General features: G+C 41.9%; 1 protein-coding gene and 1 long non-coding RNA gene across 4 annotated transcripts in view; one reads left to right on the forward strand and one right to left on the reverse strand.

Annotated features, from left to right (window-relative positions):
* Positions 1-3,398, forward strand: part of LOC308257046 — a 145,478-nt gene extending 142,080 nt beyond the window's left edge. For both annotated transcript variants that reach the window (XR_013961504.1, XR_013961506.1), the window contains exons 8-9: positions 1,155-1,208; positions 3,286-3,398. This is a non-coding gene — a long non-coding RNA (uncharacterized lncRNA). The remainder of the gene's footprint in view (positions 1-1,154; positions 1,209-3,285) is intronic.
* Positions 50-25,439, reverse strand: MXD1 (MAX dimerization protein 1). Of its 2 annotated transcripts, XM_080685820.1 has the most exons (7): positions 25,095-25,388; positions 24,277-24,376; positions 19,472-19,501; positions 6,853-6,967; positions 4,883-5,042; positions 4,400-4,636; positions 51-3,536 (listed from the first exon to the last, which is right to left on the reverse strand). In XM_080685820.1, the coding sequence occupies exons 1-6, from the start codon at positions 25,165-25,167 to the stop codon at positions 4,449-4,451; spliced, it is 666 nt and encodes a 221-aa protein (XP_080541946.1). In that variant the 5' UTR covers positions 25,168-25,388; the 3' UTR covers positions 51-3,536; positions 4,400-4,448. The 2 variants fall into 2 exon arrangements, with proteins under 2 accessions (XP_080541945.1, XP_080541946.1); XM_080685819.1 differs by having other exon boundaries at positions 50-4,636; positions 25,095-25,439.

Consider the following 25,439-nt stretch of genomic DNA (forward strand, 5'->3'; position numbering starts at 1 on the left):
GCATGAGAGGTTAAATTGGGGTACAAAACATCAAGACCCAGATTTCTTTAATAATGAAATAATTTATTATTTGTTAATGGTTGAACAATACAGACGTTTACATATACACAGCAAAGATTCTCTAAAACATGTAGTCCTCCTAAAAACACATGTGCTAACTGTAGTAAAAAGCACCATTCTCTATGTCTTGACACAGGATTTACATTGGCGTCGTATTTACATAAAGAAACATCTGGAAACAGAATTGCATACTGTCATCTGCTCCCTGTTTAGACTGTGTTTACCATGAGGAAGATGGCCCCCAACACTGATGGTTAACAGCAACATTCCCAGAGCACCAAGTCTAGGGACAAGGGGGAAGGCAAGTTTGGTAAAATCAAGAATGCCCCCTCCTCCCCCCAGCCCTCTAGAGAGAATAGAAATCAAAATAAAAAACCTGGATCAACCTTAGAATTGGGTGTCTTACTAATTCTCATTTTATGATTTTTGCGAGAAGACAAAGATACTTGATTTCTTCAGCCATTCAATAGCTAAGTAGCAGTGCCAGGCAGTTATTTCTTCTTTCAGAAGAATGTAAGAAAATCGCCCATGTAATATTAATGAAAAATCATGATAAATCACATACTGAAGCCCTCCCCACAACCCCCAGATGTCTTCAAAAATAAAGAGATCTGATCAAGTAGAATGAGAAATACCAACTCATCTAACAGGGCCTTTGGGTCATCTTCTCCCAGAATAATTTTTAAAATCATGAGTAGCCAGCTACCTAAACATACTGCATCCAAGAGTTAGACATAGGAAAAATAATAGATTGCCATGCAGGAAATTACCTTCAGCCTTTGGCTTCCTGGTGCTCAACACACAGGGCAGGTAAAAGGGGAAGACAAACACTTGGGAAAACAAGTAAGGACGGGAGACTTGGGGAAATAGATGATAAAGCCCAATGAAAGCGATATTCTTGCCAATACGTTATAGAAACCTAAATGATGTGTATGTATATTCTTTGCAAAAATAAGTTTTCTCTCTAAAGGATGGCGAGAGGCAAGAAGAAAGAAACACACAAAAATCCATTAGCAAGCCCCCAAATATTGCTAGTCATTTTGAACATCACAATCCTACCTAGTTTGCACTTGTTTTGTCTCCCCACACCCTAGGATTTGCTCTTGGCCACCTGAGGGATGAAGAAGAGAGGCCCATTGGGAACCCAGGTAAGGTTCCTTTGTTTCTTTTAAAAAAGTAGAGGTTAAAGGAAATGCCCACCTTAAAAAAAAACAAAAAACACTCACGCGGCCAATTGCAGGGTCAGGGCCTGCTTAGACTTAAGTGCTCAATTCTGAATGGAAACTGAAATTATTTTAGTCTTGGGTTGACAGGGAGAAGAATCAAGGTCCTGTTAAAGAACGTGATGCTCTTTGAAGCAGTAACTAGAGGAAGGTGCCAGCAGTCTCTGTGAGCACCTTGAAGGCTTCGCATCCCTGCTTAGCAACAGAAAACTCACACAAAACGCCCTGGGTGCTCTGCCGCCATCCTTAGCCAAAAGACACGGGCAGTTACATTTCCTGGATGTTAGCAGAAGCGCACACATCTGTTTTCTCACTGCACAAAATGAAACTGGACGACATACTCTTATTTTCCCATTTGCATTGCAATGGTTTCCATAAGAATGTAGTTGAAATTTCCTTTTAGTTTTTTAAAATCAATTTTCACATAAAAATATGCATGTGCCTATATTTATACACATATCTATTTACGTACAATTGTCAAAATCTTAAAGGCTGGGGTTTATGTCTTTGCTCATCCCCTCCCCCCAACAACCCTAACAGAAAGGTTTTTCCTTTTGCTTAAAAAAACTCAAAACAACCAAGAGGACTGTATAGCTCTTAACAGTCAAGCTGGTGGGTCAGTGAACGAGAGGACAGATTGGCAAATCGTGCTGCCCATCAGCCGTGTGGGGGAGGGGGTTAGCTGCCATGGGCTGAGTTTGCTGGTCCTGAAGGTTACAGTTTTGGTCAGAGAGGCCCATCTAGCTTGCTGATTCTGTCTACCTCGAGTTTAGAAAGTAATGTCTAACCCTGGTGTCAGTTTATCAATCTAGCAAGTTCCACATTTCTATGCAGTCAAATTGAAAAGGACCAGACAAACAGTGCAAAGGTAAAATAATTACTGTTTTATATCTGGACAGTACATTTCATATTTCAACCAAAAGACAAAAAATGCAGTTTAACTCAAAGGCACAACAATTAAAACACAGAAAATAATGGCATCTCTGAGATGCCTTATTTCTAAATTAACAAATACACAAATTTTGTTCCCTTCCCTCCCCCAATGCAAGCCCACAAACTTTTCCCAAAGTCTTGAGTTTTTGATGCCATCCAGCATCGTGGACTTGTGAGGCGCTTGAACATAGCTATTAAACAAAATGCTTGTGAGGTCTAGCGAATGGCATTCGAAAGGGACCTCAAAGTGCAGACATATCTTTTCAAACACGTTACAGGCTGAGCTGGCTCTTTGAACACTATCACTCTGCTTAAACTCAGGAAGCAGGCTTTAAAAATGCAGAAGGCATACAAGTTGTATTTCAGTGCAAATCTTCAGCTGGTAATTGGAAAAGATTCCAACGATAAAAAAATCCTTTGTGTCACCTGCCCCACCCCCACCCAAAGCTGAAATGAAGGAAAAACCAGAACAAAATAAACACAGGAGAGTTATACATGACTTTGGGATCATTTAGCAATCCACTGCTTCCAATTAAAATTTTTTTTAATCATTAATTGAGAAAACACAAAAGTAATCTTGCTTTGTTTACATTGCTCTCGTGTCTAGAATGAGCTGCTGTGCAGAGTGTGTGTGAACATTTGGTTGTGTGGAGGTGGAGTGGTGAGGCTGTGGCATGCTAGAGACCGCAGGCCAGCGGGGCACGGGGTGGCACCCGTACTGGTTCAGCCATTGAGCCCTTAGGTTGCAGTGCGTCTGTGGATTTTAGGAATGTTCTCATCACTTTGTGACATACACTCTGTTTCAGCGTCATAGATTTTACAAATGGTTTAAAGTCAATGGAAAAGATTCGCCAGAGGCTGAAAATATCAAGACCTCAAAAATATGAATGCAAAAATATTAAGGGGAATGAACCAATTTGTAGATACCTACATACAAAGTTTCTAGAACATCTATAAAAGCACAAAGTCATAAGAATTTATTTTCCATTACATTAGTTTATATAAAATGAATAAATAGTCTTTATAGATTTGATGTGTCTTATGTACATATACATGTGCTCTGTTTTAGCTTAAATAAAAATGCTACAAAGTGGGAGACCACGTAAGGGAGAAATCATAACCAAGAAGAAAAAATCAGCCTTTTAAACTATCAACCCAAAAGCCTTCATGAAGAAGTTCTGGGTAAGTCCAAAAATAACGAGGGATTCTAGTAACATGTACCAGCCCCTCCTGTTCCCCTGCAACACAGAGCAGAAACGTGGACTTTTCCTTTCACTGGTGGTGGGCGCTAGCTCAGCTAGTGCCAAAGCTCAGTTATTGCTGAAAGTTAAATAGGAAAATAGATTAGAATTGGACCAAATGTCACTTATTCGGGGAGGGGGGGGGGGAGAGGCATAATCACTTTGTGTTAAGTGGGAAATGGAGATCTAATTTATCTCTGAGGTAGGAAAAAAAAATGTTCCAGAGACAAGTAGCATAACAAACTTGGAGAAGAATGTGCATTGGGGATAGCAGTACACAGCGCAGCCCCAAAAACATCACACAAAAATAGACTGTACTATTTTGTTTGTGCGAACAAACAATATTGGAACTTTGATGAGCTGTGCAACCCCAAAGCCATACTCTCCAGGTGTCCATTTCAGAGAGAAAGATGCCCATCCGCACGGGGTTCTGGGACTGAGCATGGGGTCCGGGTGGTTCCTGGAGGTATTCCTGACTCCTCCCTGGGGAGAGGTCTGTGGGGAAGTGCTCTTAAATGCCACTGTCAAAGCTGACTTTGGAGTTCTGAGATCAGGCTCTCAACTTTGAAGCTTATTTCCTTCAATTTCCTAAGCACAAGACACAGACATTTCTGCTAGGCAAGTAACACAGTAAGCCAGAAAACGTTAAGCAAGGTCTGGTAGGCTACGTGGGGACAGTAAATAAGGGGGCGGCGGGGGGTGGGGGGGAATTGCTGAGATGTGAAAATTGCTTATTCGGTCTAAGAATTCTTGGATGCTTCAAATTGATTGGAATGTACAGTCTCTCAGAGACGAATTTTTGTGGAGAGAAAGAAGCTAGTGGATGAAATCAGAAGCCCACAATCCCAAGCACTCCGTGCAAACGTTTACAGAGCTGATTTGGTGAAGGTGGTACACGGAAGTTGACGTGCAAGGGAACCGTGGGCAGGTCCGGTACACTACCTAATCAGATCTGACAGGAGACCCTCCGGCGGCCGCAGCGACCTCTCTCTTATAGACCGAGACACGTCTTGCGATTGTCCTGGAGCTTTATTCTCTTGATGCTGGCGCTGGAGTAGCCCTCGTCACTGCCGAGACTCTGCATGCTTCCCCGCTCGTCAGAATCACTCACGCTGCTGCTGCTCCAGTCCAACTCGCCCGTGAGATAGTCTGTGCTTTCAACATCTACATCGATTTCTTCTGTGGAAGGACAAGAGAGACAGCGGTAAAGACACCCTTCAGAGAACTCAGGCTGAAAACCCAAGTGACTCCAGACAAGCCCTTCTTTGGACACTGGGGCCTCACTGCTAAAAGGAGAGAGGGACTCGTTACTGAAGGTCAGCTCAACTTCCCTACATCACAAGCAGATCCTTAGTTCCCTCTCTGTCCTGCCTCTGGCCAGTGGGAGAGGGGGAGGGTGGCGAGGACGCAGGGATCGGGGCTCACCCCTGTCGGAGTCAGAGCGCTCGGAGGAGACCGTGGAGCCGATGCTGTCCATTCGTATCCTCTCGATGCCCAGCTTCTCCAGCTGCCTCTTCAGGTGCCGCTGCTCTCGCTGAAGCTGGTCTATTTGGTGAATGGCTTTCCTGTCACAATCTTCAAGTTTCTGCAAGTCAAAGGGGTAGTCAGAGCCCAAAGGCAGATTTCAAAATTGGCAATGACCCTGCATCTTCCTCTCTAGCATTGGCTTCTGAAAAAATTGGCAGATTTCATTCATTTATGTGTGAGTAGCTTCGCACAGAGACAGGAAGTTGACTGGCTTGGGACTCCTGTCTGCCTGACACCTTTGGCACTGACTGCTGTATCAGTGCTGTCACGGGGACTCTAGGGGGGAGCTCTGAGACTAGCCTCCTGGTGCCCCTCAATTTTGATACTGAAAAGACTGCAGGCAGGAACCCCCAACCTGGTCTCCCGTGCCTGCAGCGACACCCTGAACACCTAATCTCTGAACTAGAGCAGTGCATGTGGTGGGAGCTTAGGAAATAGCTTCTATTTAAATGTGTGTTTATTCAAGTGCATGGCCCAATTACATAAGCACTTTTTGCATCATGCCAAATCTCAATTAACTTCTGTTTGTTAGCAGGAAATAATAGTCCCTTTTGAAGTCCTGATTTCAAATTGTCCAACATAAGAGCTTTGAAAACACATTTCTGTAGACCACTTGTTTTTACAAATCTGTCCTCTAGCTTCTCATATTCTTCAGATAATTAAGAAGATTGTTTAATTGTGATTGTTTTGCTCTAAACAGAGATTCTTCACCCCCCACACCCCAAATTGTCATTAATGTAGGCTACTAACCATAATTAAAGTGACATTTTCCAATCCTATATAATAAAAGGGTAATACACAAATTGTCCCCTCAACTGGTAGTTTGACTGGAGTTCAACCAGGGGGCGGGGCCAGCCACACCCCACCCATGCACAAATTCACGCACTGAGCCTCTAGTCATGACTATAAAAACATGCTGCACAGTGATTTGGGCTGTGGGTCTCAAGAGCCTGAAGAGAACTCACTCCCCCTTTGCTATCCCAGCCCCGAACTAAGGCTACCTCTGTGCCAGCCCTCTCGGAAGTCCTGGGGACACAAGGTGACTACAGAGACCTGGTCCCTCCCTGAAGAGTCTATATTCTAAGGATGGAGACAACCAAATAGTCACACAAACCACGGCTGGATGCCAACTATGACAAAGTGCTGAGAGAGAATCACCCAGTAATAGGACCACCTGTCACAGAAGAAGGTAACCAGGTCAGGGAAGGGTTCCCTGAGCTAGTGGTATCTGTGCTGAGATAGGAAGAATGACAAGACGTTAAGGTAAAGAAAGAGGGGAAAGCATCCAAACAGAGGGAACAGCATGTACAAAGGCCCTGTGGTCTGAGAACATGACAAGTGCTAGGGACTGAAAGAGGGCTGTGGCACAAAGGGTGATGCTGCACACAGGTGAGGGGCAGGCCTGGTGGCAGAGTATGTCCTGAACCACAGAAGAATTCCAAAGAGGGTGACAGAACATGAGCTCAGGACGGATTGTTCTTGGGAAGCAGAGAGATCAGCTCAGAGGAAGGCACTGCGGGATTTATTACAGTAGATGATGGGGTGAAAAGGGAAGGAGACAGGCTGTGAAATATTTAGGTCTTGGAGACAACTTAGATATATGGCTAAGAAGCAAGAGCTAACAAGGATGGCCCTGAGTTTCTGGCTTGTATAATTCGACGGGCAGTTGGATGGACCACTTAGGTTCTGGTGCCTAGGGGTGAGAAACACTCAGATGGGTCTGGACGTGTTGCGTTTGGGGTGCCTGTGATTCATCCAAAAGGTGGGAAGGAAGAGCTCAGAGGTCCTGCAGATGTACATTTGCTGTCCCCGTAACAAACCCTTACTGCTCAGGCAAAGATAAACAGGCATCTCAAGGATACACTTACCTTTATGTGCAATTTGGCTTTTGTTAATAAACTCAATGTAGTATGTCGATTTGATTCAGGCCCGAGTGGCACTAGCCCCTTCAACTTCTCCAGGCACAAGCGAAGATGGGCCCGTCTATAAAAACAAGATCACAGTAGCATTTCAGAATTGCATGGCAGGCCAATGGTACGCCTCAAGAACAAATTCTGAAAGAGTATGGAGTTGCCCAGGCCCAGTGATGTCGAAGACCACCAATGACCTCTTGCCCAATTTATATCTTTTGGAACCAGACAACTCTGGTGAAAACACCAAGGAGAAACAAAATCCAGGGTTTTCTACACTTAAATCTATTTAAGATGCCTGTGTTGAAATAGGGGACTAATATCTAATGTTCATCAGGCATATTTATCAAGTTATCTCCAGGTTTCTGAATAGAGAATATCCAAATTCAGAAAATAATGACATGCCAGGTGATAAACCTTTTAAACCATACTTATCTTTACCCATTCAGGACCAGTAAATCACTATAATTATAGCATTGCTGTAGACAGTATTCGTACATGTGAATGACATATTATTCATTAGTTTTATCTGAAATAGCAAAGATAGAAACAACCCAAATTACCATAGGGAATAAATAAATTAATTAGGCTACATCCATGTGGTGGAGTACTATGCAGCTATGAAAAGAGAATAAGAATATGTTCTATGTGCTATTAGGAAAGAACTCTCAGGTATATTAAGTGAAGAAAAGTAAACTGCATATAACATGCTATCTTTGGTAAAAATGGAGGAAAAACTTTGTGCTTTCTTGTATGGACATAAAATCTAGAATGATACATAAAAAACTAGTAACAGTAGTTGGGCAGAAAGAAGTCAGGGAATAGTCAGACTGGGACAAGGAAAGGGGGATAAATTTTCACTGAATGTGTTGCACTTTTTGGTTTTGCAACCACATAAACTGCTATTCAAAAGTTAAATATATTTTTTTAAATAATGAAAAAGTACCACTGGTACTACTACATGAACAAGCATGCTGAACAGCTGGAGAGAACCACGTGTATCTTGGAGAGTGGCAGAATGGAGCCATGGGACAGAACGGAAGAGGAGAGAGGCTGGACCAGGCAGAAGCCACATCAACACACTGAAGAGAGGGCCTTTCGTCAGAGACTGGCCAGAGCACAAAAGTTCCTGAATTTTTGGAAATTAATACTTCATTGAAATCTTGGATTGGGTGTTATTCTAGAACAGGGGTGAGAAACGGCCAGCTCACGAAATCATTGGGTCTGGCCCTGCCAAGGCATTAGGGGTGAGTTAGTTAAATGTTTGACCAAATACAGCAGGCTAATTTTTAATGATGTTATAAACAAATGACCCTGGGCAGGAAAAAGGTTCCCCACCCCTGTTCTAGAACATGGCAGATTCTACGAACATGGCCAAGATTCAGAGTTTTTGTTTCAGCCTCCCACCTCCTAAAGCCTTCACAGGCCTTCCAGCCCATGGAGATTCCGTTTTCTGAGTACTTATTTGTTCATTCTGTTCACTGAAGTTTACTGTGCTGATGCATTGTCTGGCACTGTTACTTAACCACTCATTGCAAACTCCTTAGAAAGTGGGGACTGCAGCTTCATCACTGCTGTGTTGCCTCAGTGCCTCCCCCTCCCACAGGCTTAATAAATGTTTGCTGAATGGATTATGCCATCTAGTCAACTTGACTTTAAGCTCCTCAAGTAGAGTCCATTTCTCCTATATCTTTGCACCTTCAGCAGTGCTCAGGTTCTGGGGTTTTAGACACAGGGCCATTACCTACACACAATGATCTGAGCAGAGAGCCTGGGAGCCTCCTCTCAGCTGAACTTGAAAAATGGAAGAGGAGAGAGGCTGGACGAGGCAGAAGCCACATCAACACACTGAAGAGAGGGCCTTTCGTCAGAGACTGGCCAGAAACACAAAAGTTCCTGAATTTTGCCCTTTTCTCCCTCTTAAAAATTTTACTGTATTAATGAAACTTGAGAATGCAGACCAAAAGAAGAAAACTGCATCAGAAAGCTCTATGATAGGTCAATGTGCAAGGAAGTCAGTTCACACCCTTCATATCAAGACTTCAGGTGATACCCCAAGGCAGATCTGACGAGGGGCGCACTCGACAGCCTTTTGAGCCCCTGCCTCATCTGCTTCTGAGCCTCCTTCCTCGTCTGGATCTTAAAGGAGCTGTCCTACATTCTCCAAGGGCCCTCTAAGCCTTAATAAGCTTGAGGAGAACAGCTCATTCCTGAGCCAGGAAGATTTAATGGGACAAATGCCTAACTATATTATAAGACTTCCACTTGCTCTGAAAACCTGTCCATTTGTTATGGTCACAAGCAAAGACTCACATTAGAGGTCTGTTTCTTCTTGGAACATGGGTATGTAAAATGTACTTGTTCACTGTGGATAATAATATTCTTCAAAAAGAGCAGGGAAAATCGATCATGTTACTAGAAACACCGCAAGGAAGTATACTTATACAGTTACCCAACTTATTTCTTACTACAAAGTTTATAGACTAATTGTCAAGTTAGGAAAAAAAGCTCAGAAATTAAAAAGGGTTGGACATTTTCAGTTGGCTTGTTATTTGCAAAGACTGCATGATTCAGAACAGAGTCACATTAGTCTTTATGATGTAAGTTTATCTACAGATGAGTATGTAAATTTTCTAGGAAGTTTGTCTACTGATAAAAATATAATAATAAACTGATCTTTCCATGCACCGTCATTCTAGTTACACAGGGAGTCTAGCCCAGAAAGTATTTTCACTACCCAAATGTGGGTTTCCAAAGAACACTCCCAGTTGTGAAACTAGAAATACGCAATTTGACTAATTTGGGCTGAGGGTAGTACATGTTCACTGGGTGTCTTCTGGTCTCGTTCTATGAAAATAGGACCGAAGTGCTTTCTGGCACTTTCACAGTGCCTGCCGGCCTTCCCAGCGCCTCACTGCTCCAGCCTGAGGGCCGCCCTGCCCACCTGCCACCTGCCTGCAGACACACCCTTGGTTGGTGCCTGGCAGGCTCAGGTCCATCACAGAGCAGTGAAATTCAATTCCTCAACCAGATAAAAAAATATACAGACATCTCTGTAACAACTCCACCTGATGGTTCTCTACCCTGAGACACAGACATACACATACCCTCCACCCTGGGACCTGGATTCCTACAGCCAGCCCTGAGTACCCACGGAGCTCCCAGATCCAAAGCCAGCAGAACAAGCACTTGTCTCAGCTCTCCCCTCAGTCCTGACTAGCCTCCTGCCCAGGGCTCTGGTTTTGTAGGAGGGGCCTGATGACCAATTTTGAACCAGGCCCAACTCCCCTTTGGGGAACTGGCAGGGGTTTTGCCACATATCCTCAACAGGAAGCCACTAGACACCTCGCCATGACTCCTCCACGTATCTCCTCCCATCACATCTTCTTCAGACAGTCCCGCCTTCTGCTGCCAAGAGCTGCCTCCCCACCCCCAGCAGAAGAGGGTTTTGCCAAATCCTGGCTCTCTTCGGCCCCAGACTGCCTCTTTTTTAGCAATGATCCAACTGCTCTGTACCTAGGTCATGAAGTTTGACAACTTCACCTGCTGACTCTTCAGAAATACTGCTTTAGTTATTCTGAATGGGCTGATACACCTTTGGTCTATAGTAGCATAAATAAACCAATCTTTGATCTGAGCTATAATCAGTAACACTGGAATAAAGTGTGGCCTATATCTAAATTAGATATAAACTATAGCTTCTTGTAAGTTTTTAATATCTCAAATTTTATTTTGTTAATTATTTTAAAAACTGAATCTGTCAATCTCTATACAACCAAATATTAGTATAGTGATTAAGAGTAAAGTTTTGGGACCCTGACTTTGCCCCTTTCTCCCTGTGTGACCTTGAGCGAGGTTCTTTACTCCACAGAGCCTTCATTTCCTCAGCAGAAGGATGACGATGCCCACCTGAGGGCCATGTGAGTATTAACTGAGACAAGGTAGGAAGTCCCTGGGCCAGGTCTGACATGGAGTGCTCCATATACAGTAGCAGTTATTCTTTCAATCCTCGCTTCCTCTGTAGAAGAGTAATTATGGGAGCAAACACATAACTATAGCTCTGTAATATTCCTTTAAAATCAGTAGGGAACTCCGTGTCTCACTAGGTAGATAGAGGCTATCTGATAAAATCCAATCACCAAACTCATCCTTAAAGAAAATAGATCTCTTTTGCCATTAAAAGATGAAAAATCTTACCCATTTTCTATGGAAACACAGATCTTGCTTATGCTAAAAGCACTTTTGTTTTACATTATAAAATTAGCAAGGAATTTAAAAAGCTATTGCAAGCAAAAGAAAAAGATTCCTTCGGGCCACCCACATCATGTAGAGGCAGGGGAAAGAGGGACTTAAAGGCGGAGGGAACATCTGAAATGCCTGGCCTCTCTCTTACACCTCTACTGCGAGGGCCACAGGAAAGTAAAGACGGGCAAAGTGCCGATCTTGGAACTTCAAGCACATCTCTACATGTGTTTCCAAATCCAGAGACCCTAAAACACCTATGCACAAGAGCATGTTCCAGAACAAACTTAAAGCAGTCTGGGAAGGATCTCTGGGAAGAAAAGGACCAAACTTTGCTGAGACACATAAGGAAATTTGAATAAATGGAAAAAACAGCAAATTCCCAGATATGAATCCTCAAAGTAAAAATGTCAGTCGTACCAAGTTTATCTACAAATTTAACGTAATTCCTAGAAAAAAATTCCAACAGTATTCTTTATAAAACTGGGAAATTAGTTTAAACTTCATCTAGAAGAATAAATGTGTGAGAGAGAGACTGCCAAAATTTTTGAAAAAGAAGAATGAGGAGGAAATGTGCTGTACTAGATACTGAATTGTATTATAAAGCTTCAATAATTAAAAACAGTATATACTAATACAGGACTAGACAGACAAATCAAGTGAACAGAACAAAAAATTCCCAGGAACTGACCCAAGAATAGGTATGAATTTAGCATTTAGTGGGAATAGCACTGCAAATCCTTGGGGGAGGGGGAAATGGATTAGTCAGAAAATGGTAGGGAAGTGGGGAGATTAACATAAAAATAGATTCCAAATTTATTAAAGATTTAAATATAAAATGCATCTGGATGCCCTGCAGTTCTGTTGTTAGTTTTCCTTAACTATTGTCAGCCATGAATCTGAGAAAATAAACAAGCAAGTGAAAAGTCACTAATGACGAGGCTCGGGCTGCTGAGGCAGTCATCCCCAGAGCTCTGGCACTGGCAGAAGGCACCAGGCTGACCAGCGTGCTCTTAGACGACCCTCAACACTTTTTTTTTAATATATTAATTTATTGATTTTTTACAGAGAGGAAGGGAGAGGGATAGAGAGCTAGAAACATCGATGAGAGAGAAACATCGATCAGCTGCCTCCTGCACACCTCCTACTGGGAGTGCCTTGAAGGGCAACCAAGGTACATGCCCTTCACCGAATTGAACCTGGGACCCTTGAGTCCACAGGCGGACACTTTATCCACTGAGCCAAACTGGCCAGGGCAACGCTGCTTTTTATTTCTGCCTCCACACTCTTGCTTCCTTGATTCTATCCATGTGGATCTCAGGCCAGCAGGTTTGGTAAGCTGGGGAACAGATGCAACAAAAGGAGTAAGAATCTAGGTAGATGGTGCAATCTGTAAGAGTGCTCCTGAATTTGCTATGTCAACCCTAAAGCTCTTCCTCATGTGGATATAGAGACTGGGAATGGTATCAGGTCAGTTCTGTGTGTATGTGCGTGCTTCTCTGTTGTGAAGGAGGCATTGTCATCAGAGATTAGTCTTCTTTATTGAAGGTGTGACTGAGCTTTCTCCCTCAGATTTTCACAGTACAGTGAAAATGATACAAAAAAGAATTATAAGATCAGGGCAGAGCAAACAACATGGAAGCCAGTGAGTGAAGAGGGTAGATAATAAGTAGGTTTATAGGGGGGAACCTTGAAACACAGAGTTCTTTCATGCATTTATTCCACTAGTATTTCTCAAAGGACAGTAGTCTATGCACTGCTACCTTCCTAGGTGCATGGTGTAATGTTGAGTAAGACCAAGTCCCTGCCTTGGAGGTACTTAAAATCTAGTTGGAGTGGTCAAACATGTAACAAATTATTGCAGGATCATTTATCTGAGCGACCTTCAGACCATGACCAATATCAGCTCCCACTGAAAGTTCCAGAATGGATCCCCCTTGCCCTCTACCAAACATACTTTTTCATTTTTCTGAATCATATCTTGTTTGACTTAACTTCTCCATAAAGGTTTTTAAGCTTTTATAGCTTATAAGCTTTTTTTTCAAATAGATCACATTCCTTTATTCACATGCTACCGACCTCCTATGTATCCAACTGTTTCTTTGGTTACCAAATAATGGAAGAGACCAAGTCTTCTAATTTATATTAAATGATAATGACAATGTGTCTGCAGACATTGACCTAAGAGTAGAATCTGCTATCTTCAGTAATTCATATCCCTTCTCTTTGAAGAAAGCCTTATTTAACAAACATGATACACTGAGTAGTAGTTTTCATTAAAGTTGGGCCTCAGATTATTAACCAAAGAAGAAGAGTTATATAAACAATAGTCTACTTAACGCCAAGGTTTCACCATTTTATCCCCTACCTTTGTGTGGACACAGAGTTAGCCAATTAAATAGCCTTATAAATCTTAAAGGATAATTGGAGGGAAATAAAAATAATTTCAGATATAGGTATATAGTAAGAAAAAGAGGTTATTTAGTATGAAGTAAGAAGAAACAAATCTTAAGGGGTCAAAAATTATGCCCTAAAAGTGATAATAGGGCCTAACCTTCTCCAGAGTTTGGTTTTAGAACAAAACCTTACTGGGTTAAACAAAAAATCCCGACAAAGGCTGCAAGTCATGCTTTGAGAAAAAAAAAAAGGACTTTCTTCCTTTTTCTAAAATGATCCCTTTATTAAAAAATTGCCAAACGCTTCATTATTACCATCTTAATTAAAACTTTGGAAGGTCTTGGCGATTTTTCAGAATTGTGATAGTAATCTTTGTAAAAAATTACAAAGGTAGTTATATATGCTAGCTGTATAGGAACATGGCACTGAATGCATGAACAGTGAATGCATAAATGAATTGGTGGCTACATTTAAGTTATAAAATCACTTCTCTATTAAAAGTATGAAATACAGCCCTAACCGGTTTGGCTCAGTAGATACAGCGTCGGCCTGCGGACTGAAGAGTCCCAGGTTCCATTCCGGTCAAGGGCATGTATCTTGGTTGCGGGCACATCCCCAGTAGGAGGTGTGCAGGAGGCAGCTGATCGATGTTTCTCTCTCATCGATGTTTCTAACTCTCTATCCCTCTCCCTTCTTCTCTGTAAAAAATCCATAAAATATATATTTTTTAAAAAGTATGAAATACATAAGTATGCCTCATTAATATTTCCTTTCTAGAGCCATATATATATATATATGTATATGTATATATATATATATATATGTATATATATGTATGTGTGTGTGTGTATATATATATGTACATATATATATCATATATATGATAACTAGTACTTGCTTGCTCTATCTCACACTTTTGACTATTACTGCCTATGACAAAAAGTCAGGGAATGCCCCAATGTTCCAGGTAGGGGATTGGAAATTGATTGAATAACCAGCATATACCTCTTCTCCAAGTTCTTCCAAGGGCAGATACCACTGACCCAAGAGGAAAGATGGATTCTAGTGATACAAATCAGAGTGCTCCTCCACACCATCAAATACTGCACACTGATACCTATATACTTCCTGTGTAATAACCAGGTCGTGCCCTTAGCCCTCATGGGGCAACAAGGCAATGTGGATGTGTTACAACATCCTACCGTGAGATCTGAATGTACTTGAGGGAGTTCAGGAGCAGTGAGAGTGGTGCAATGCATACCACCACTCAGACCCCATGCAAAAGTCAGTCCTCTCTCTCTTTGATTGAAGGAGCTTAGCTATTTGAAAAGCCAAAACTCGAAAGTAACAACTACAGGGACCTGCAATGAATTAGAATATCCTGCTAGAAAGGACCTGACTGAAATGTTTCACATGCCAGACCAGATGCCACTGAAATACTGTTTGACAAAACGAAAATAACAGCTTACATCAGGCTGCTGAGTCCTCCCCGCGGAGCACACACAGAAATCTTCGTCATGGGGTTCAGCAGACTCTGGCAGAGGTAATCTCTCTAGACCAGCTGCCTAATTCCAGCAACGCCTGCACATGCACCATTCCAGAAAAACCAGTGTTTGCTACTAAAGGAGATGCTAGAGCCTTCTTTTTGGAAAAAAAAAAAAAAGAGTCCATTCTAGCACCTGACTCCTGACACTGGCTGCAGCTTATGTGCATTCACTAAGTCTCCATTTGCTAAGGGCTTACTGAAAGATATTCAAACCAGAAGAATTCCCAGTGAAGAGAAGGAAACAGCAGAATTACCATCAGTAAAGAGAATATAACAAAGATTAAAATATTTTTTTCCAATAAAAATCAATGAGTAATTACTATGGGAAACCAATAGCAATAAAAAAATATATAAACCAGGAATACCTTTTACAAAAACTGTGCAAGATCTACATGGAAACATCTAATATATAAATAAGAAGTTTTTAAGGTTAATTTATATTGAAATTATTTAGTTTTTATTTTGAAAATCCCAGAAGAATTTAGGGGATGAGGACTTGATGGACTGATTATAAAATCACCAGGAAAAACAAACTGATGAAAATAGCTAAGAACATGGTTAAATAAAAAAAGAAGGGGAGGAGAATAGAGAGTTGTACCAGATCCTGAAGTGCATGATAAAACCTCAGTGATTAAAACAATGCACACTGGCATGGGAAGACTTAGCCATAACCTGGTTGGTGGGCAATCCAGCAGTCAACATCAAAACCCCGATCAACTTGTATAGCATTAATTCCACAATTATAACTTTACCCTAAGGTAATAATTGTGATGTTGGACAGAGATTTATCTACAAGGTAAATTAAGGAAGCATTGCTTACATTAGCAAAATACTGGGAAGAACCTAAAATAGGTGATTGGTTATGTGAATTATGGCACATTCATATGATTCAATACTGGGCATTCACTAAAAGTAATGTTAGGAAAGGAGATTTAACAACATTGGAAAATGTTCATAATGTAACTTAAAAAGAAGATTCAAATTATTTGCTATATGATCTGATGTTAAGTTTTAAAAGTATGCACAAAAGTCTAGATAAATAAATAACTTAGCAGGAATGTTAGCAGTTGTTACTGCTGCAAGGTCTATTACAGGCGATTTTTTTACTATTCTCTGTGCTTTTCTGAATTTTCAAATTTGCTACACTAAACTAGATTTTTAAAGTTATTTTCCAAAACCAGTTGGAAAGATACATTTCAAGGGTCCCTTGGCTTCCTCTGGCTGCTTGATTCATGGATGATTTAATTTTTAGTATGATTTTTCTATATTTCTCAGAAACTTCTACAAGATTAGTTTTTGAAAAAAAGAAACACACCATCTACTCACCCAGGGTGTTTCCTTAGGAGGCTAGACCCACAACATTAGTTAAAATGCAGAGAAGCCTGAGCCAAGCATCCACAGTGACACTAACGGAGCCCTCCGCCCTGTGAGCAGGTAGGTCTGTACTGGGCTCATGGTTCCAGCACCTAATACACAGCATCTGTGGTGGTCACGGCACCTAGTCCACTGAATGGAAAATACCAACTGCCTCCACCATTCTAGGTCTTTTCTTTTCTCTCCCCACCAATGCCAGGATTATTTAAGTAGCACATTGAATACAGTCTCCTCAGAGTGGAGTCCTGATGAACACCAATTATTCGGAATCTCTAAAGTGCCACAGAAAAGATTCAAAGAGGAAAAAAATCCCAGTTAGAAGTTGTTTTTTTTTTTCTAAATTGTTACCTCTTTTTTTTTGAGAGCTGTGCCAGTCTTTGTAATGTGACGCTAGGGTAAAAAATGGCTCACATGTAGTAGCATTTAGCAAAGCAGTGCTCTTTTATGGCATCCAGTTACTAAAACCAGGGAGGCTACAAGAGCAGTTGTTCAACTGACCTCAAAACCCTAAAATCTTAAGCAACCACACTAATAAGGGAGAAGTGCCCGACAGCTTTAATCTCCTCCCTGGACTGCAGCAACCAATGCTTGGCTAAATTACGTAAATTTGAGTCCTTACTTCCTTCTCTTCTGTTCACAGGCTCTAGGCTACAGGAAGAATTATCAAGACCTTAAAAGACCAAATTCCAAAAATGAAAGGACAATAAGGAAACTAGATAAGTAACCCTTCAACGAACAAAAGTTGACTAGTCATACAGAAGCAGCCTGAATTTTAAGCAGCCTGCCCAGTGGTGACTTCAAATCCAGTTTTCTAGAACTTTTGCCTCAACAGCCACTTGTGCATACCTTGATTTCAGCACTCAGCATATTAACTGGAACTCTCTGCGTCTTTCTCACGGACAATCTACATGTCTCTAAGGTGGGGACCATGCTGATTTAATACCCCAGTATGAACTCATTTAACACCAGTGCCGAGCACAAGTTCTTGGGCCACTGTAGGTAGAAAACAAACATCTTTGAACTACTATAGTAAATGATAAAATTGATATTCTGGTGGCATTCCTGCAGAGGCGCAAGGCTCAAAGCTGTAGTAAGCAAGCCTAAGAGCCCTTATGTGGATGGATGAAATTTCAATAATTAAAATAAATGCCTAAGTAAAATGTTAGAGGGGAGAAGGAAGACTAGAAGAATTTTCAGCAGAAAAACTCCCAATTTACCCAGTTCACTCCAAAGGCAGGAAGATGGGAGAGAATCTAAAGATGGAAAACAAAAGCTAGGCTCCCTTTCCACCTTCAGAAGAGACACTTTTGAGTTTCCAGTTCATGATATATAAACCCCTAAAGCATAAAGGAAGCTCAGACTTTAAAAAGCTCTGACTTAAAACATGGCCAGTCACAAGAGAGAAATGAAAAGGGAAGAAGAGATGGGGAGAAACGTGTGTCCAGCAACACACTCGCTATCCATCTCCCACCCCCCCACCCCCCTCCCTCTCTCTCTCTCTCTCTCTCTCTCTCTCTCTCTCTCTCTCTCTCTCTCTCTCTCTCACACACACACACACACACACACACACACACACACACACACACACACACACACACACACACACACACTTACATAATGGGATAATACTAAGTGCTTGCCCTGTTCTGAGATTTGCCTTCCTAGTAAGGGTCTGGTCTGCCCTTTCATTGACGAAACATGTCACTCAGTTCCTGACTTTCACAGTCAGGCTCCCTCATCAAAGAGGGTATGCATGATATTGTACGTCATCTTCTTGTTCATGCAGGGCACCCAGAAAGCCAGTCAATTTGGATCAGGAGCCGTATTTCAAACTGAAGGGAGCTCTGCAACTAGAATGAGGCTTGTTCAGTGATCTTAGCCCCGAATGGACATGAAAATCACCTGGGAGCTTTAAAAAAGCAAACAGCTAGTATACAGTCTCAACCCAAACCGATTAAATCAGAATTGCTAGGGGTGAGGCCTGATTTTTTTTTTAAGTTCCACAAAGAATTATGATTTTTTTGCATAGTAAAAGCAAGTGGTTACGTTTTTTTTTTTTTGTAAAAAGTCTACTAGAGATAAAAGATTTGCTTTAAAATATCCCATGAAGAGGGTGGTTTTAGTTATACAAGATTGGCAAAACGTTGTTAACTGTTGAAGCTGGGTGATGGGTACATATGAGCTGATTACATTATTTGCTCTATTTTTGTAAATTTGAAAAATTCTATAATAAAAAGTTACTTTATAAAATTAGCAGAGATAACAATTTGTTCTCTTCCTCCCAAATGTATAACTGTATAAATATAATGTATTTAACATTAAAAATAATTACTAAAACATTATTAAAATATAAAAGCTCTGCAAGTGATTCTAATGTGCAACCAGAGTCGAGAGCCACGAGGCTGTGTCCTTAAAGGATGGGCGCACTTGCGGTGGAAAATAAAGATGTAAATGTGTAGCACGAGGAAATCCAGGTGAGAGCAACTGAGGCCTGTGGCAAGATGGAGCCCAGGGAGGGCGGCAGCTCCTCTACGAGTCACTAATCCAATTTCTGCTCTGCATCTTATTTGCCTGAATTCTGAGAATCTCTGTTCACAAGCGTATTATAACTACACACATACATATGTGTATGTATATATATAGTAGTATTATATATCTCTCTGTGTGTGCATGATTTAAAACAGCTCTGTCAATTATATTCAGTAACATGTAATTTTTAAAAAACACCATTTGGGAAACACTGCCTAGGACCTAAAATGCTCTGGCCTGTGGAATAGTCACACAGAAAAGCATTCCTCAGGAGGCTGCAGGGGTGAGGGTGGGGTGTGGTCTTTAGAACTAGCAAGCCCTTCATCTACCTAAGTGATTTCTGGGTAGTGCTGCTTAGAGGGCCCAGAGTGAACTCTTAAATCAGGTCCTACTTGGAGGAGGAGTTAAGAAGAGCAAACAATTCCTAATTTAATGAATAGAAAATGCATCACAACTCCCCCCATTCCACCCCCCAAATCCCCAACTCACCGATTCTTCTCCATTTCATTGTGAGTTGATCTGAAAGAGGGAACAATAGAAAAGGGTAAGATTATATTTTTTTCTTAAAGGACTACTTCAACACCAACAAATATTTTAACTTCTTTCTCTCCGAAGTTGATAGAAGACAGAAAAAGGGAGAATAACTCAGTGGGTTCTACTAAAGTAATCAGTCCCTTTGGGGGTCAGATAAAGGTAAATATCTAAAACAGAGTTCATGGAGAAGTGAAAAACTAAGAGGCATGCATTCCCTAGTGGAAAGGTAATCCATTTTAAGAAAGGAAAGAAAAGAAGTCTATTTATACAAAGACAAAAACAGCTGCACAATGTGATGTGAATTTGGCTTTTATCATTCCACAAGCTCACTTTAGGCTGAGGGTACAACAGTGGGGGTGGCACCCCCACTCCGGCCCTGGAGTTTTTCTAGATGTAGTATTCACCAAAATTTTATGCTAAGCTATTTGACTACAGGATTCAGTTTTAAATGGGTAAAAATCACCCCTCTTCCCTCAATCTTTGTATTCCCTGAAGTAACTATTTTATCATACACAACCTCCTGGAAGGAGCTAGCATTGAACAGCTATGAAATGATTTTAGCAAGGGGCTTCCAAAACTCATTTCAACATAAAGACAATAGACTGGTTAGAGCTTTGCCACTGGCTGGTGCTGTGGAAGAAATAAAACTTTTTACCATTCTGTCCTTGGTTAACCCCTCCGTAAAATGGGAGTAAAAGGTATTGCTAATTATCTACTGAACAAGCATGGATCAATGAGGTAGCAACTGTAAAAGTGATTAGAGAGCCCTGGGTGAAAGCTGTGGTGGATGTGAAATCATATTAGTGTATTTATAGCTGACCTTGAATGTAAGGTCTGGTCTAAAAATTTGTGGACAGGTTTCACAAGAGTCACAAGCAGTCAGTCAAGTGGTCACTTCAGTGTCCTGCTCACACAGTTCCTCCCTGACTAGTTATAAATAAACCCAAGGAACTCCCCAGGGTTACAAAGGCACTGGATCCTGACCTTTCTATGGAAGCTCTCTAGAATCTAACCACTTCAGGAGATTATGCCCTGGTTCAAGTCATGAAATTCTGTGGGGCCATAATTAGAACCTTACTGTGCCTAGGAGACAAATTCTCAGAGTAATCACGGAGGACCACTACTTCCATGAATTCTCAGCCCTTCATTTACATGGGGTGGGCATCAAATTCGTTCACACCAGAGACTAGAGGTGGTGTGTGTGTGTGTGTGTGTGTGTGTGTGTGTGTGTGTGTGTGTGTGTGTGTGGTGTGTGGTGTGTATGTGGTATGTGTGTGGTGTGGGGAGGCGTGTGTGTTTGTGTGGTATGTGGTATGTGTGTGGTGTTTGTATGTGTATGTGGTGTATCTGTGGTATGAGTGTGTGTGTGTGGTGTGTATGTGGTGTGTGTGTTGTGTGGGAAGGAGTGTGTGTGTGTGTGTGTGTGTAGTCTTGAAATGGGACATTTCCAATCTGGCACTTAAAACTTCTCTTCCACGAGGAAAAAAACTAGAAAATAATGACAGCACGTTCAGTTTTAGAATATTTGTTTTCTCCATAAAGGATGTGTGAACTTTAAGACTGGTTAACTTAAAAGCTTTAGATTGAGTCCCTTGGTTATCCCTCTGTATTTTTCAGTTACATTTTTCTGAAGGTTTATTTCTGCAATGGCCAGCAGGACATCACAGTTAACAAGAATCTGGCTTACAGTGCAAACCTTTGGCTTAAAATCACGTGACATTTTAGTTTTAACGGGGAATAACAAGTTCAAAGTCTGACAGATTTTTTAAATGGATGGAAGTACATGACCACAACTGGCAAAGATTTCCCCGTTTAACCGCAGACAAGCACCATCCTCAAGTGCCATTCTTGGAAGGTGGTGGAGGAGGAGGGTGGATGTTTGAAAAGAACATGGTCTCCTATCAGAGGAAATAGCAGTGGCACAGGGGCACTCTCACCAACAATTTCTGGATTCTTTGAAGATACATATTTAAAAATTCTGAATCCTCAGGACAGACTTTTTAATAGATTCCATAGGAAGCACAACTCCTTCCAAACTTTGAACAGAATTTTGGAAACTAAAGATCTTACTTGATTCTTAGGGGTGTTGAACACATTGTGACTTATACCTAATGGCTCGGGCATTACTGAAGTGCATTTGATTTACTGAAACTGAGTTTGTTTTTTATAAAAAACAGACCTTTTAAGAAATAATCAGTTCAGAGATTGCCTCCAACTCTGTTGATGGGTCAACATTAATATTTTTAATTACAGCATTATAAGAGACAGATACTTTGTATCACAATGATTACTGAAGATTTGATAAATCTTTAATCATTGAAGGCCCAATGTCACCATTTAAAAATATATTCTAACAGAAAGATAACTAAGCCAAACTACATAGTATTAGAGAATGAGAAAAGTCCTTTGTTCAAAGACTCCCCATGTCAGGTCAGCTACATAGCTACTGTCTCATAAAAGAACTGGGTGGCAAGTCCTGGACTTCCTCTTTCAAATGAGTGCCAAAGTCTGCTTTACCAATTTAACATACTTTTAAAAAGTCTGGATTTCAATTCTACATTTTTAGTAACTTATTTCAAAAACCAGTATGAAAGGGAAAAAATAAAAAAAGATTCCATCTCCCTGTATTCCAGTAGTTCTCTGGATGATTCCAAAACAATCAATATTCACAATTTCATTTGTTTTTGTTGTTTTTTAAAAACAAGCAATTAGAAAAACTTCAGATCTGCATTTTCAGTTCCCAAGAAATTTGATATGTGGCTAAAATCTCATTTTTTATTGTCCAAGGAGAAGTACTCCCCCCACCCCAGCTCTACAAACAAAGAGCACAGCATTTCAGCCCAAATTAACAAGAATAAACTGTTACCCAATGGTTATGTAAACCAGCAGCAATCTCTCCACAGCCCTTCAGTCCAAAATCCCAACGATACAGAGCTTTGGATATAAGTCTAATTCAAATCAAGGGATCAAACTGCATTCTCGGGGGCGGGGGGGGGCGCGAGGGGATGGCTCTCTGCTCAGGTCAGGAAGGAAATGATTACATTTAAATAAAACAACTTGCTCCTGCTTCATAAGATTGCTTGGCGTCTTCTCCAGGTTTAATCATGGTCTCTCAAGAGATCCTCGCATCACTGAAGGTATTGCACTAATTCACTACTAGTCAAGAATATGGACAAGTGTGATAGCATCCTATTTCTAACCTTGGAAAGCAAACCGCATCCTTTAAGAGAATAGAGCTTTTCAAAAAAACAGGAGTTGCAGCCATTCCCCACCCCGCCCCCCCCCCCGCCCCAGGAATAATGCTTCATATTAAAGAGAAGAGAAAGGCTATTTCTTGGCTTGAAATTCTCAACTATCATTATTTTTCTTTCCTAATCACCTTCCGGGACCAAGCCACTTCTCTTCATCAACATCCTCTTCTTTTCCTCTCCCAATCACTGAACATCCCCTGACAACTTTCCTATGAAACTTAGGAAAAAATTAATTGCTAAGGACTAGCCTTGACTATTAATATGGACAATTCCTCTCACATCATGAGTAGACAAGAATAAATGAACTACACTTTTCCAGAAAAATAACCCAAAAGGCTTCCAAGTTCTTACAAACAAAACTTTAAAAATTAACACTGTAATAAAATGCAACATAGCTAAATTGTTCTATATCATTGTATAATCCAAGTAAGTATTAGCATCCTTATTAAAGACCCAGATAGTATCCATACACAGATTAGCTACCACTTTCAGGTAATGCTAAAGAAGGAGGGAAAACAAAAAATCACCAGGTAATCAATTACCAGCTTTGTGCTTCACAAAGTGCCTCCCTATTCAAGAGCTCAGCACCTGCATACTGCTCACATCCTGTGGTTCTATCAACACTAAGGACAATGGGCTGAATCAAGGACAGAGGAGACGGCAAGAACAAATGAGTTAGGTTTAAGTGACGGCAAGAACAAATGAGTTAGGTTTAAGTAGGAACCTCTGGTTTTCAGGGGTCTGTATTATACCACAGAGGCTAACCAAATACAGCTACTTTCAGGGAGTTATTCATGATGATGGGAAAGGGATAAGGATTGTAAACCAGCAATGAAAATGTCAATGGTTTTAATTTACTGGAATGAAAGATATAGTTGAATGGATCTAATAAAAGAGATTTCCTAGCTAACATATTTTAAGAGCAAGGAGGGGAAAAAGGACAACAGCATTAATGGAGTATTCCTATGTGCCAGGAACTATGTTCAGGGCTTTACCATGGGATTTCACTGACCACTAATCAAATGCTTCCTAGTGAGAGTCACATATTTTAAGAACTGTAATAAGGCTAATTAATATAAATAGGTTGTGGCATATTAATATTATGATGTTATATGTTCCTTGTCACCAAAAGGCAGATTTTAACCTCACTCATTCCTCTTTACCATTATAAATAGATATGACAAACTAGATTATCAGACAAACCACTGTATTTAATTTACATGTCAAATATGAAATCCTACCACCCATGCCAAGTCAGATACTTTAACATGTTTATAAATTTTTCATTATGAAAAGTGAAAGAAGTGGATAATGTCCATTTCTCTTTTCAATTCCCTCCACCCAAACAGAGGGCTGCTTCCTCCAATGGCTTCAGACCATGTGTGCATTACTGAATCATGATCGCCACTTTATTTACTGGGTTATAAGCACAACAGGTAACTTCCATTCTGCAGGTTGTGTTATCTGCTGTATAACCTAAAAGGGAAAGAGAAATATTTACCAAATTACCTGCTACTGCTGTTATTCTTCTTAGATTTGTTCCTCCGTTTTAAGGCATCTCTGTCCTTGTTATTGTATGGTAACATGGAGGCATAACCATGTTCAGCTTCTAGAAAACCGGAGGATCCAGTTAATGAATGAGCCTGGAACATTCAATACTCTCTCTTCTCCCCAGTATTTCCTTTTAAAATGTTGCCTATATTTCACTGAAAGAATATAGTGGAAATAATTAAACGCAGCCAGGTGGAATTCTTAGAACAATGATTGTTTTAAAAATTGTGTGAATGCCCTCAGTTCGGAGCAGGTGTAAGGAGCATTCCAGCTGCTCATTGTTGAGAAAGACCCATCAAGTCGCTAAGCGCATGGAGCCCGGGCTCCGCACTGGCAACGTCCAGCAGGTGTGTTAAGTGGGACCGGCCGCAGGCAAAGGTGCGGGGCAAACGCCGGGCGCGGGAGGTGGGAGGACAGGGGAGGCGCTGCTCCTCCAACCGAGACGGGCCAGCTGGGAAGAACCCGATGAGGTAGACCAAGGGCCTGGGCGAGGGGGCCCCCCGGCACCCCACCCGCGACGCGGTGGGGAGGGTGCGACACTCGGGACCCCGGGGTGCAGCGGGGCTCCTTTTCTACCCCCACTCATTGCCTGGGGGGGCAGCGGGCGTCCTCCCTCCCGACCGCGCGTAGGGAGAGCCGGAGGGGTTAGGAGCGCTCGCGGCCGCGCTCTCCGCGCCTCCAACTACCCCCGGGGCGGCTGGGCGCCCGGACCCGCAGCGGGGACCTTCAGAGCCCCCGGGCCCTGTTGGGGTCCGACCCCTCCCGTCCCCGTGCACCTCTCTCCCGCCGCTCCAGGTAGTCAGCCGCCTCCAGCAGCATCTGGATGTTCATCCGAACCGCCGTCGCCATTCTGCACCGGGGGCCGGAGCCACGGGACCAACCCCCACTGCCACGGGCTCGCCGCCGAACACCCGCGACCCGCTGTGGACCGGGCAGAGCAGGGCTCAGAGAGCCTCTTCGGCGACCACGCTGGCCGGAAGGGGGAGGGGGCCGGTGAGCTGGGCACCGCCGACACCGTGACAGAACCCGAAGAAGAGCAGCAGCCGCCCCCGCCGCGGAGTGTTTATCCCCGACTCACCATCCCCCCCGCCCCCAGTCCCTTCTCTTGACAGGCCCGCTTC

This window comes from Plecotus auritus (assembly GCF_963455305.1).
Source record: "Plecotus auritus genome assembly, chromosome: 8".
NCBI classification, from domain to species: Eukaryota; Metazoa; Chordata; class Mammalia; order Chiroptera; family Vespertilionidae; genus Plecotus; species Plecotus auritus.

Coding starts and splice junctions, on each gene's coding strand:
- MXD1 (XM_080685819.1), bottom strand. CDS start 25,167: ATGGCGACGGCGGTTCGGATGAACATCCAGATGCTGCTGGAGGCGGCT. Junction 19,502..24,276: donor AAGAATAACAGCAGTAGCAG/GTAATTTGGTAA, acceptor TCCCTCTTTCAG/ATCAACTCACAATGAAATGG. Junction 6,968..19,471: donor AATGAAATGGAGAAGAATCG/GTGAGTTGGGGA, acceptor TTGTTTTTATAG/ACGGGCCCATCTTCGCTTGT.